Source organism: Guillardia theta (genome assembly GCF_000315625.1).
Source record: "Guillardia theta CCMP2712 unplaced genomic scaffold GUITHscaffold_46, whole genome shotgun sequence".
Classification (NCBI taxonomy): domain Eukaryota; class Cryptophyceae; order Pyrenomonadales; family Geminigeraceae; genus Guillardia; species Guillardia theta.
This window is the reverse complement of record NW_005434628.1, coordinates 269,569-281,478: the sequence shown is the minus strand read 5'-3', so window position 1 is coordinate 281,478 and position 11,910 is coordinate 269,569. Positions and strand designations below refer to the sequence as shown.

The following is an 11,910-nucleotide window of genomic DNA, read 5'->3' as shown; positions in this document are numbered from 1 at the left end:
CTTCTGTCGTGTTGACTGTGGCCCCAGCAAACATCTGATCTCTCTTCTCGCAAACACCTGCCACTGCTTGAGGCTTGAAGGATAACGACCTCGAGCCAGCTCACCAGCTTCACTTGCGAGGTTCGTCAGCAGCTGCATCGTCTCTGCTGTGACGCGGTTCTTGCTGTAGTCCAGCAGAATATCGCCAACTTGCAAGCTGTAAGTTCTCGAATCAGCGAATGACAACAACTCATGGTTGGGCCGCAGGCAGAAACACACACATAAATCATATCTGATGTTTCTCTGATGAACAGGAAGATCACCTGAGCTGCTGGAATCTTGCAGGCTCTTTCTCGAAGAGCGTTCTCATATGGACCTCCTTGATCGCATGATGATGCTTCTCTAGTGCGGCCCAGGCCTGCCCCATCACCCTCGTTATGACTCCGGAATTTCTTTCGACTGTGCGACGCCCTCTCGCAAGGTACACCTACAATCACACTTTTCTGCTCCTTCCCCTGGACCATGTTGCATCTCCAGTTTTGGATCAGATCAAATGCTAGTCACTCAAGCTTTGACATCATCTCGTTGAATGAAACAAGATCGTCCCAAAATGCCATCGGTAATCCTCCCCGCTCCCTTCCCTTCCTTCGGTTCTCCCTCCTTCCCTGTGCCCGTCTTTGCTTCCTGTGTTTGTCCTTTATTCCATCCTTCTTTTGTCTCTCCTCTCCTCTCTCCTCTCACTTCTCTCCTCTCCCCCCCCCTCCCCCATTCCTGGACTTGCTCACTTCACCTTGGTGTCAGCCATGGGATCCTTCGTTCAGTGTACCCCACCCCCTACAACCAAACCCCATTCTTATCGTACCCAATAAAATAAGAATCAAAAGGCTACTTGGATGGGGGTACTTTACCACCCCCACCCACAAATCTCAGCAACATAGAACTTCTTTTCTTGACTATATAGGTTCATCGTCTCCATAGTCAATCGAATAAGCTCTTTAAGAAGCTCTGTTGTCAACATCTCATAGATATAGTCAATAATGGACTGTATATAGTCAATCTCTTGTCAAAGTTGTCTGTTCGCCCCTATGGCTGTGACCCCCACCCCCACTCACCCCTCGCCGTGTATGATTGACCCCCCACCCCTCCTATTGGTTCACTACCCGGTGCAACTCAAACAATCACCGGTACTTTCAATGATGGCCTGGAAAACATCCGATATTTTGCTGTTGGAACGGGGGTGATACAACATACCCTACCCATGTTGCCTTTTTTTCGATGGGTCCTCAAGGCATTGGGGTGGAACAGAGAGGGGCAGGGGTACTACCCCCACCCCTAGCAGTAAAAGTACTTTGCCTTCCTCTGTAATGGCAGTGGTGCGAAGGAGAAGAGACAAGAAGGAGGAAGAGGATGAGAGCGGTTCAACGGTTGAGAGAAGGAGGAAAGAGAGATAGGGAAGGTGAGACAGCACGCAGGAGAGTTCATGGTCAACAGTTGATGGTGTATGATGAAAAGAGGATAGAAAGTTCCAGGGACCGAACGTGTCTAGGTGTATCGGCTGTGCAACATCGTTCGAGGTTTGATTCGAGTCAAGATCTTGTTGGCTGACATTAAGAATGCCTGAATATCATCCGAACAACATTTGATTGCTGATGTGCGAATTCTATCCGTTCCTGACTGATGCGCAGACTTCCTTCCTATTGGGTGCTTCCTGGCAGTGTTATACTCCGTTCGGAGATGATTTGAACCAGACCAAGCAGCTGGCACTTTTCCTGTACTGAAGGTGCTTCAAGATGGCTCAGAACGGAATCAAGGTGATCGCTCCCGAGGAGGTTTTGCTCTCCCTGACGGGCTCCTTGCAGCCGATCGGCTCGTCGATAGACGTCGGATGGGAAGACGGAAGGGTGCGTACCTCTCAACGAGTGGGTTGCACATGTGCTGATGACGACGCTCCAGCCAAGAGATCTGAACAACAATGACAAGTCCTACTTGCTCGGTCATGCAGCCTTGCCCCTCTTCGCCCATGGCATCTGATGCGTTGTGCAGGGGAGGGGAAACGAGTTGACCAGTCCAAGATTCATGGTCGACAACCGCGTCCGAGGAGCAAGGTATGGGAGGAGTGTATCCTTCTTCCTCATTTCTGAGCGTTTGCCTGCAGAATCCGCCCATCGCGTCTCCTCTGGTGGACTATGGCACCGTCAAAAGGAACGCCATGGACGCTATCGATGTGAGGGAGAAGGTGAAGGTTGTTTTCGTGACTTGACGTGTCCCGCCAGCTCGACGTGGACACCAAGTTTCGTGACCTCATCCTGCAAAATGCGGAGAACTTGAAGCAGGTGTGACTGGCCATTAGCGGAGGACGCGCAGGAGGAGGGGCTGACTGACCTGCTCCATGCCAGTTCGAGTACCTCGAGAAGTCGCTGGTCACCTTCCAGGTATGGAGGAAGTGAAGGCTCCTCTATCTTCAGTCGCTCAAGGCTTGCCAACCCAGGATGCTTCATCTGCGCAAGCTGCTCAACTCAGGCAACCGCCGGCAGTAGTGAAGAAGGCAGACCCTGTGCGATCCCTTTCTTTGCCTGGATAGAGCTTCTGACGTCTGTGTGCAGGGGGCCGTCACCTCGTCTCAAGACCCTTCGGTGTGGAGATGTTCCGATGAGATGCAGGAGCCTGACATGATGTGAAGACGGAGAAACCCAAGGTCAAGGCTTCCAAGCATGGATTTCTTGGTGACCGCCAAGCCATGCTTCAAGGAGCAACTCCTGTGAGTGCGGAGGAGAACGTTTGTGAGGGTTTGCTCTAGGAATTAGCTGCATGGCTGCGGGTTTCTCACTCCCCACATCTGCAGATGTTCGAGGATAAAATCATCGGGCACAGCAGCGCTATGAATCCTCTCAGCAACATTTACGCCGAAGGCGACCCGCAGTATGAGGACAAGCACCTTGTGCCTTTGGATCCGATCATTGTGGAGGGAGAGGTCCGTTGAGAGCAGCCGTTGCGGACTGTCTCTCAGCTGCTCTTGCAGGGCTACCTCTACGGCATCCGATCCATCCAGATTGTTGCGCTCAAGGAAATCGTGAGAGGCTACGATTTTGTGAACGTGTTCAGGTTCAGCTTTCGTCTTCCTCCTTCTGCTCCTCAACCCTCTTCGTCCTCTTGCTCTTGCTCCTGCTCTTCCACCGCTCTCCTCCTTCATCTCTCTGTGTCTTTCTTTCTGCATCTCAGGCTTGATCTTTCTCCCACAGCGGCCCCAACCATTCTGTGGCCATCACTGCTGGTGCGCTAGCCCATGGGCTGTTCCTGTTCCTGACATTTCACGTCAAGCTGGTCAAACTTTCACCTGGGGCGCAAACAACATGCAGCAGCTGGGCTACCCTGGGGTGACTGACGCGCATGCTCCATAGGAGGCCTTCTGACGTGTCTCCCTCCATCAGGCGGAGGAAGGTTTCTTGGGTATCGAGATGGACCCTCGTCAAGTCGCAGCCCTGCAGGTGGGGAAGAGGGGAGGCAGGAGGAGGCGTCTGACCACCCGCATGTCTAGAGCCGCATCATCGTCGGAGCTGCGTGCGGGAAGCTGCATACCGTCGCACTGACGGAGGAGGGGAGAGTCTACTCGTGGGGATGTTACGGTCAAGGTCAACTCGGCGTGGGAGAGGTGGGGATCAGCTGGACCGTGCTCGGACTCTTTTCCTTCTCCTCACATGGTTGAGCAGATCCCAAAAGAGAAGTATCCCTTCGGCTTTGTGCCTCCAATGGTGAGAAAATCACCTCCCTCACCTCCCTCTCCTCCCTCCCTCCTCCCTCCCTCCTCCCTCCCTCCTCCCTCCCTCCTCCCTACCCTCGCTCTCCCCTCCCTCCCCCCCTTTCAGCTCCTTCCCTTACTCTCTTCCTCCTCTCCTTCCTGCAACTCCCTTCTCTACTCCTTCCTTACACCTCTGAATGGTGACGTGGCAGAAAATCAACGGGATCGACCGCATCCGAGCGGTTGCCTGCGGCTACTTCCACACCGTCATGATCGGCGAGTCTGCCTCATGGACCAGCGACGGCCTGACGAGCATGCAGATGACAAGGGGGACCTGCTGACCTGCGGGACTCACGAGCACTTTGCCCACGGCAACCCCAGCAGAACGAGGGGGTCGCAAGTCGCTGATGCGCCATGGCAGGGCATGACTCGAACTGGGACATCCCCGCCCCCAAGCTGATGGACTCCATGACGGACATGGACTTCAGACAGGTCTGTAGCGGCCGCTGCTTCCTGTGCCAAAGGCTCCCTTCCTTGGCCTTCCTCTGCCTCCTTTCGCCCCTTGCCGCCTCCTCTTGTCATATTCTCCCTCCTCCCTTCCCTCCCTTCTTCTCCCTTATCTCACCTCGCTGAATTTTGCCGTCAGATCTCTTGCGGAGCTGCTCATACCATCGCCCTGACGTCAACTGGCCGCCTGTTCGTCTGGGGCCTCAACGACTTTGGGCAGCTGGGAGTGGGTAAGGGAAACTCAAGTCAAGAGGAGCGACTGAGAGGCTGTCAATGTCGCAGGCGACACCAACGACCGTCGAACGCCCGAAGAGCTGACGTGATGCGGCTGCTGCTATTCCCCTGCTGTTGCTCATTGCGCGTTTGAAGGGCCCTCAACGGTAAGACCATCCGCAAGATCGCGTGTGGAGCAACGCACTCCGTCGTCCTTTCTGGTACTTCTTGCCTCTCCTCCATCCTCTCCTCCACTCTCACCTTCTCCGTTCCCGCCTGCTCTCCCTCCCTTGCTCCCTCCTTCCCTTCCCTGCCCCTTGCTCCTCTTGCAGCCATCCTCACTCGTCGTATTCGTTCTCCTTGCCTTCGTTAGAATCATGTTTGCGTTCTCGTTGATGTCTTGAAAATAGGGCGCGATGTCTTCACCTTTGGAAACGGTAAAAGAACATCAAGAGCTTCTTTCATTCCTGCTCCTACTCCATTCCTCGCGTCTTCCCATCCCTCTACTCCCCTACCTACCTCAACCTGCTCCTGCTTCAGCTCCTTCCTCTCGTTCTCATCCGCTCCCTCTCAGGTGCTAATGGCGCCCTTGGCCATGGCAACTCCAAGTCCCAGCTGCTCCCCAAGGCACTCGACCGCCCCCTTGTCAAACTCATTTGACTCCCTGGCAGAACGTCATCAAGTTGACCGAAGAGTGTCGCCTTAGGGACGTGGCTGCTGGTCCGCAGGTGACGCGGATTACGGTGGAAGGGGTTGTTTTGACTTTCCGCATCAGTTCTCTGTCGCACTTTCTGATCTCGGGCAGGTTGATCGCAGAATTGTTCCTTCCCGTCCTCTCCTTCTCTGCTTCACCTCCCACGCTCACCTCGCCAGTCCTCTTCTTCTCACAGTCTTGCAGCTCTACTTCTGGGGCAACATGAAGTCCACGGCCGGCAGAGGAGCAAAGCACGTGTACAATATGCCCCGTCGCTTCAAGGGATTGGAGGCGATCTATGCCGTAGCTTGCGGAGAGCATGAAATTTCCTCCCTTGGTGACCTTACCTCCTCCTCCTCCTCCTCCTCCTCCTCCTCCTCCTCCTCCTCCAGCTTCTTACCCTTTCCTCTTCTTCACATTTCTTCACTTCCCTTCTATGATATTTCTTCGATCTTTTCCTCCCTTCCTCTCTCTCTCACTCTCTCTCTTTCGTTTTATTAACCTAGGACTCAGTTCGCATCCCTATCGCTCCTCCTCTCGAGCACAAGTTCCGAGCTGGCATCTTCATGGAGGACATCGACAACGGAGTGCTGGAAGGCTTCATCGGGTGCGTACTCCAGCTCTCGACCTCGGCTCTCTGACACCTGCTGGGGATGTGCTGGGTAACAGGCGAGCCTGCACCTGGGGTAAGGCGCAGAACGGCAAGCTGGGCCATGGCTCGGGCAAGAACTCGAACGTGACGTCATCGTTTTACGTTGACTGCACCTGCTGAGCTTCTGCTGTGCTGCAGGTGGACCTCAAGATCCCTTTCGCCATCTACGGAAGGCTCTACCACTACTCGGTGACCAAGATCGCCTGTGGAGCTGAGCACTCGGTGGGATCGGGCAAGGGTGTTTGCGGGGCATTGAGCTGGCGCGTCAGGTCTGCATCACCGACGATGGGAAGCTCTTCTGCTGGGGCTCGAACAAGGAGGGGCAGCTGGGACTGGGAGATACGACGGTGTCAACTTGGAGTCGGGCAGGCGAGGTAGGGGCTGACTAGGTTGGCAGGCGAGGACGGAGCCAACGCCTGTGGAGTACTGCCGAGATCCTGGTGAGAGGAGAGGCAGCGAGCCTGGAGATCTGACATTGTTTAAGATGAAATCCGATTGAAACGAGCCTCCAACAAGATCTTCCGGTCTCCTCTTGCTGCTCCTGCTCCTGCTCCTGCTCCTGCTCCTGCTCCTGCTCCTGCACTCTGTTCTGTCTTTCATTCGTTGTCCTCTCCTGTGCATTCCTTGGCTCTCTTTCTCCCTTGCCTTATAACTGCTCCTCTCCTCTTGTCCTTCGTTCCTATCTTTGACATCTTGGACCCTGCTTCATTTTCCAATCCTCTTGACGTTTTTCTTTGTTTGTTGCAGTGACGTGGTCGTTGGCAAGTGGCACAACGTTGCGATCACGACGAAGCGAAAGGTAGGAGTGAGGTTGATGAGGAAACGACAGGGAGGACTTGGCAGGAACGAGCGAAGAGAGCGAGAGAGGAGGGTAGGCAGGATGGAGAGGTTACGGAGGCAAGATAGCAGAGGCAGGGGAGATGGAGAACGATATCGTAGGGAGTCGTAGAGGACGTCGGGGAGGCAGGGAGGGATGAGACTGTGAGTCTGAAACATGTTCAGGTCTACACATGGGGAAAGAACAAGTATGGTCAACTTGGTCTGGGCCACACGAACAACCAAAACATTCCCAGCTGGTGATGACCTGGGGAGAGGCGGCAGGAGGAGGTTCTGACGCTGCTGGCAGTATCCTACCGCTTTCTGATCCCTTCCTGCCGAAGAATGTGAGGCTAGTTTATTCTTAGATGGACGTTGAGAGAGACGTTGAACGATGCAGTCGGTTGTTACTGATGGCAAACGATCTTGAGACGATCGTGTATGTTGCTTTGCTGTTCCTATTGCATTTGCCATGTCATGACGATATGGTGATGGTGAAGGTGATGATGATGATGATGACGAGGAGGAGGATTGTTCCGATGACGAAGATGACAATGACAAAGAAGATGGTGACGACACTGATCAGGTTCGATCCATCGCTGCTGGCAAGAGTCACAGTGCCGTGGTGGTCGAGGACGGTGACATCTACACCTGGGGCCGAGGATGGGACGGGCAGGTGGGCGTATTCCAGCTGGGGTGTCAAACTGACCAACCGCTTCCCAGCTGGGCCATGACATCATCACTGAGATTGAACTGGAGCCGCGCATCGTCCCCAAGATGCAGAACAGATCTTCTGCTGTGGTGCGACCTGTTGGCAACCGGCTGTTCCCTCCTGCTCAATGGCTGATGTTCGTCTTTCCTCCTGCTCAGCACTCTTTCCTTCCTGCTGATGCTCTTTGTCCTGCTCCTCCTCCTCATACTACTCATCATCACCATCATCATCACCATCATCATCATTGCCATCACCACCACCACCACCACCACCATCACCACCATCGTTATCATCCTCTTGATTTTGATGCTGATCGTCCTCCTCCTCGCACAGGTTGCCTGTGGGCAAGCTCATACAGTAGCTCTGACTCAGAACGGAAACTTGTGGGTGTGGGGCGACAACTCGGCCGGACAGGTGACAAGAGGCGGAGGAAGAGAAGGAGGACGAGGATGAGGATGTACGTGGAGAGAAGAAGAGGATGTGGCGATGATAGTGGGTTTTGGAGAAGAGAGAGAATAGAAGAGATATGGACGAGGAGGACGAGGACGAGGACGAGGAGGAATGACGTCACCTTTGCTGCTCAGCTGGGTATTGGAAGTCTCAAGTCCACGAGCTCGCCCGTGAGCGTGACAGACCTGGACGAGCAGGAGGTGATCCTTGTTGCCTGCGGGGATGAGCATACGGTCTGCGTCACCCTTGCAAACGAGGTACGCTCCTCCTGCTGATGACAGCAGAAGCTTCCCTTCTGCTCCATCCCTTCTGCTCCATCCTCCATCCTCTACTTCCATCCTTCTCTCTTCTTCCTCCCCGTCCCTCCTTCATCATCTGCAACTCTGCTCCCCTCTCTTGTCTCTCCTCCACTCTCCATTCATCCCTAAATGAGGTTACACCGTTTCTCCTTTCTCCTCTCCTCTCCTCTCCTCTCCTCGCCTTTCCTCTCCTCCCCTCCCCTCCCCTCCTCTCCTCTCTACTCCACTCCGCTCTTCTCCTCTCCTCTCCTCTCCTCTCACCTTCTCCGCAGGTCTACGGCTTTGGCAACGGCGTTCAGGACCAGCTCGGTCTCGGCACCCTCGGGATTTTCCCTCGTCCCCAGCGCATCCCCGGGCTGACGGCAGTGAGCCGCATCCGGATGCTGACGTGCGGGAAGGACTCGACGGCTGTGTTGGGAGGAGACGACCAAGCTTACCTGCTCGGGCAGTGGGACGGCACGCAAGATATCGCTGCCTCCAACATCTCTAGACACGTCGCGGTGAGATCAACGGAGCCTCCTTTCTCCTCCTCCTTTTCCGCCTCCTCCTGCTCCTCCGCCTCCTCCTGCTCCTCCGCCTCCTCCTGCTCCTCCGCCTCCTCCTGCTCCTCCTGTATCGTAAGCGGCCCCACTAACACAACCGCCAATGAATTCTCCACTGATGACGTGGCGCAGATCCGCAAGTCGACGAGAGGGACCGTACCGGACACGATTGATGTTCCTTTAGGGATCCAAGTGATCAAGGACATCGCCCTGGGTATCAACCACGGCATGATCATCGGGCTCGAGGAGGACCGCCAGCATCTTATCCAGCAGCGCCTCGACCTGGAGCGAGCAGAAATCCTCGAGAACCAGGCTGACGGGGATCTGACTGGTGACAACGAGGCCCAGATCAAGGAAGTGAGGAGGAGACAGGTGAAGTAGAGCTATCCCTCCCCTGCTCGTCTCTTCCTCCCATCTTCTCGCTTCCTCCCTTCACCTGCTTCTCCCCTCCCCTCCTGTTCCCATTCTCCTCCTCCTCCTCTTCCTCCTCCTCCTCCTCCTTCTCCTCACTCATCGCTTCCTCATCCCTTCGTTCAGATCGTCCCCTACGTAAAGCAAGACCACGGAGGAGAGCCGTTCCCCGACGAGCTGGATGACAAGGAGCTTCACTTCAGGGAGGAAGACTTTCACAACATTCAGATCAACGACGACGCCAGTCAGAGCGACAAGGCCTCCGACTACGGCACCAACTTCTCCGCCTCCGAGCATGACGACGTTGCGTCGGTGAAGAGCGGCCTCACCGCTCAGACCGCCTCCTCGGCGCAGTCAGCCGATTACCGCGAGATCTCAGCGATCGAGCCCAAGAGCTCGAGCAAGAAAGGCTTCCTGGTGGCGTGGGGGAACAACCAGTACTGCCAGCTCGGCTGCACCGCCGACGTCTTCACGCAGCTGCAGAAGGAGAACGAGAAAGGCTTCAAGAAGCCTCTGCCCGTCCCCAAGAACATGGTCGGCTGCCCTCCCACGCTCATCATACCCGAGCTCCAGATCTACTCGATGCCCTCCATCACCACCATCGCATGCGGTGAGTTCCACACGCTGGCGGTGGGGCAGGATGGGACGCTGTGGACGTGGGGCAGGAACCAGTACGGGCAGCTGGGGCATGGAGACTGCAAGACGCACAAGCTGCCAAGGAGGGTGGAGGCTCTAGAGAAGAAGATCTGCATCAAGGCGGCAGCTGGAGGGCAGCACTCGCTCGTGCTGACCGAGGCCAACAAGGTCTACGCCTTCGGCAGCAACGTCTTCGGTCAGCTGGGTTTGGAGTCCAAGGTGAAGTACTCGGCGGCCCCCGACATCGTGTCGAGGCTGAGGAGGAGCGGAGTGTGCCACATCACGTGCGGGTACAGCCACAGCATGGCACTGCTCAAGTCAGAGCAGCTCTACTCCTGGGGTAGGAACGACTGCGGCCAGCTCGGGCTCGGGCACTACAGGAGCTCGCCGGTGCCGGAGCACCTGACCATGTTCAAGAAGTCTCAAGTCCAGCAGATCTCGTGCGGGTACGACCACAACATCGCCTTCGTGTCCGAGTACGCCGGCCCTGGGGTGCCTCCTCTGGAGAAGGTCTACACGTGGGGAAGAGGAGAGGAAGGCCAGCTGGGGCACGACGAGCTCTACTCTCGATGCGTCCCCAAGGTAGTGCAGACGCTGCTGGCGCGCGGGATCAGAGCGGTGGCAGCTGGAGGATTCAGCTCGGCTGCCATCGACGAGGCCAAGCAGCTCTACACCTGGGGCTGCTCGAGAGAGGGTCAGCTGGGTCATGGCGACGACATTGACATCCGGGCGCCGAGCATCATGAAGAAGCCCTACAGCGACGACGAGGCGAAGCCGGACGTGAGGGACACGTTCCGGGCCCGAACGGTGTTCCTGGGGCCCAACTACATGCTGTCCATGGGGCTGGACGCGGAGGAGGAGAAGAAGGTGGAGGTGCTCGCCAAAGAGCTGCCGCTGAAGAAGTTCGCGTGGGGGTGCAACTCGAGAGGCCAGCTGGGGATGCCTTTCAACAACTCCAAGAAGAGGAAGACCGGAGCGAACTTGAAGGCTCCAGAGGAGATCCCCTTCCTGACCAAGTGGAGTATCAAGGAGATAGCGTGCGGGCTGGAGCACGTGGTGGCGATTGTGGAGATCTCGGTGACCGATAGGGACAACCTGATGATGGAGGAGAAGCGAGAGGCGGAGATGAAGAACATGGTCAAGAAGCTCCTCCGAGACCTTAAGCTGCTCCAGGAGGGAGACCTGGAGAGCAAGGACAACGAGCAGGACGAGGTATGAGGGTGGGGGAGGAGCTAGCAGAAGAAAGCTGCAGAGTGTTGATAAGAGCAGAAAGAGCAGGAGCAGGAGCAGGAGCAGGAGCAGGAGCAGGAGCAGGAGCAGGAGCAGGAGCAGGAGCAGGAGCAGGAGCAGGAGCAGGAGCAGGAGCAGGAGCAGGAGAAAATCTGCTGTTGAGATGACGCTGCTGGTGCAGGAGGAGGACAAGCCGATCAACCTCGAGCTGACACAGAAAGTTGAGACTGCCGAGCATTTGGCAGTGGCAGACCAGGATGATGATGCGGCAGATGACAACGAAGATGAGGTGAGGAGATGATGGAAGGAAGAGCGAACCCTCTTCCGTCCTCTTGTCTTGAGGCCAACCTTGACCCCTCCTGCTTCCTTTCCTGCCCCTCTGTCGCTGGCTCCCTGCCCTCCTTTCTGTCCCCCACCCTCCCTCCGTCTCTCGGATTCTCTCGTCTTTCCTTTCCTTTACGCCATCCTCTCGTCGTTTCGCTGCCTTCCTCTTTCCCGTGCTTGCCTCACTCTCAACTACCAGGAGAAGAAGAAGATTTACTTCCCTCGACAAATCTATGACAGGTGCGGGAAAAATGGAGGAAGAGGGAAGGAAAGATGAAACATCAAGGAAGGCAGAGCAGAGCAGAGCAGAGCAGGCGAAGGGAGGAGGGGAGGGGAGGGCAAGGCAGGGCAGAGCAGAGTCAGTGCAGATAGGTTCATAGTCCTGACAATCACTGTAGGGTGCATCCCGTACGACCTTTCCTCTACCGTCTTGGCCTGAAAGAGGAAGACATAAAGAAGTTCGATCAGGTTACAATCACCCTCGTCCTGCTCCTGCTTCTCCTCCCTCCTCCCTCCTCTCCCTACTCCTCCTACTCCTGCAACTCCTCCCCTTCCTCCTCCTCCTGCCGACCCTCTAGCTATGCTCTCCTGCTCTTTGCCTCTCATTTTTCCACAGGAGAACATTGTCTTCGACGACTTCGTTACCATGAAAGAGAGCGACCTTCTTGAAATGGGAATCACTTCCTTCGGTAAAACCTCCCTCCCTCCC

General features: G+C 55.9%; 1 protein-coding gene across 1 annotated transcript; it reads left to right on the top strand.

Moving 5' to 3' along the window:
* Positions 1-3,526: 3,526 nt before the first annotated feature.
* GUITHDRAFT_61168 (hypothetical protein) lies at positions 3,527-10,367 on the top strand (the record flags this gene model as incomplete). Its single annotated transcript, XM_005830367.1, has 3 exons — positions 3,527-3,596; positions 5,010-5,080; positions 9,585-10,367. Coding segments are annotated over 3 exons (924 nt in total), but the record flags the coding sequence as incomplete, so codon positions are not given.
* Positions 10,368-11,910: the final 1,543 nt, after the last annotated feature.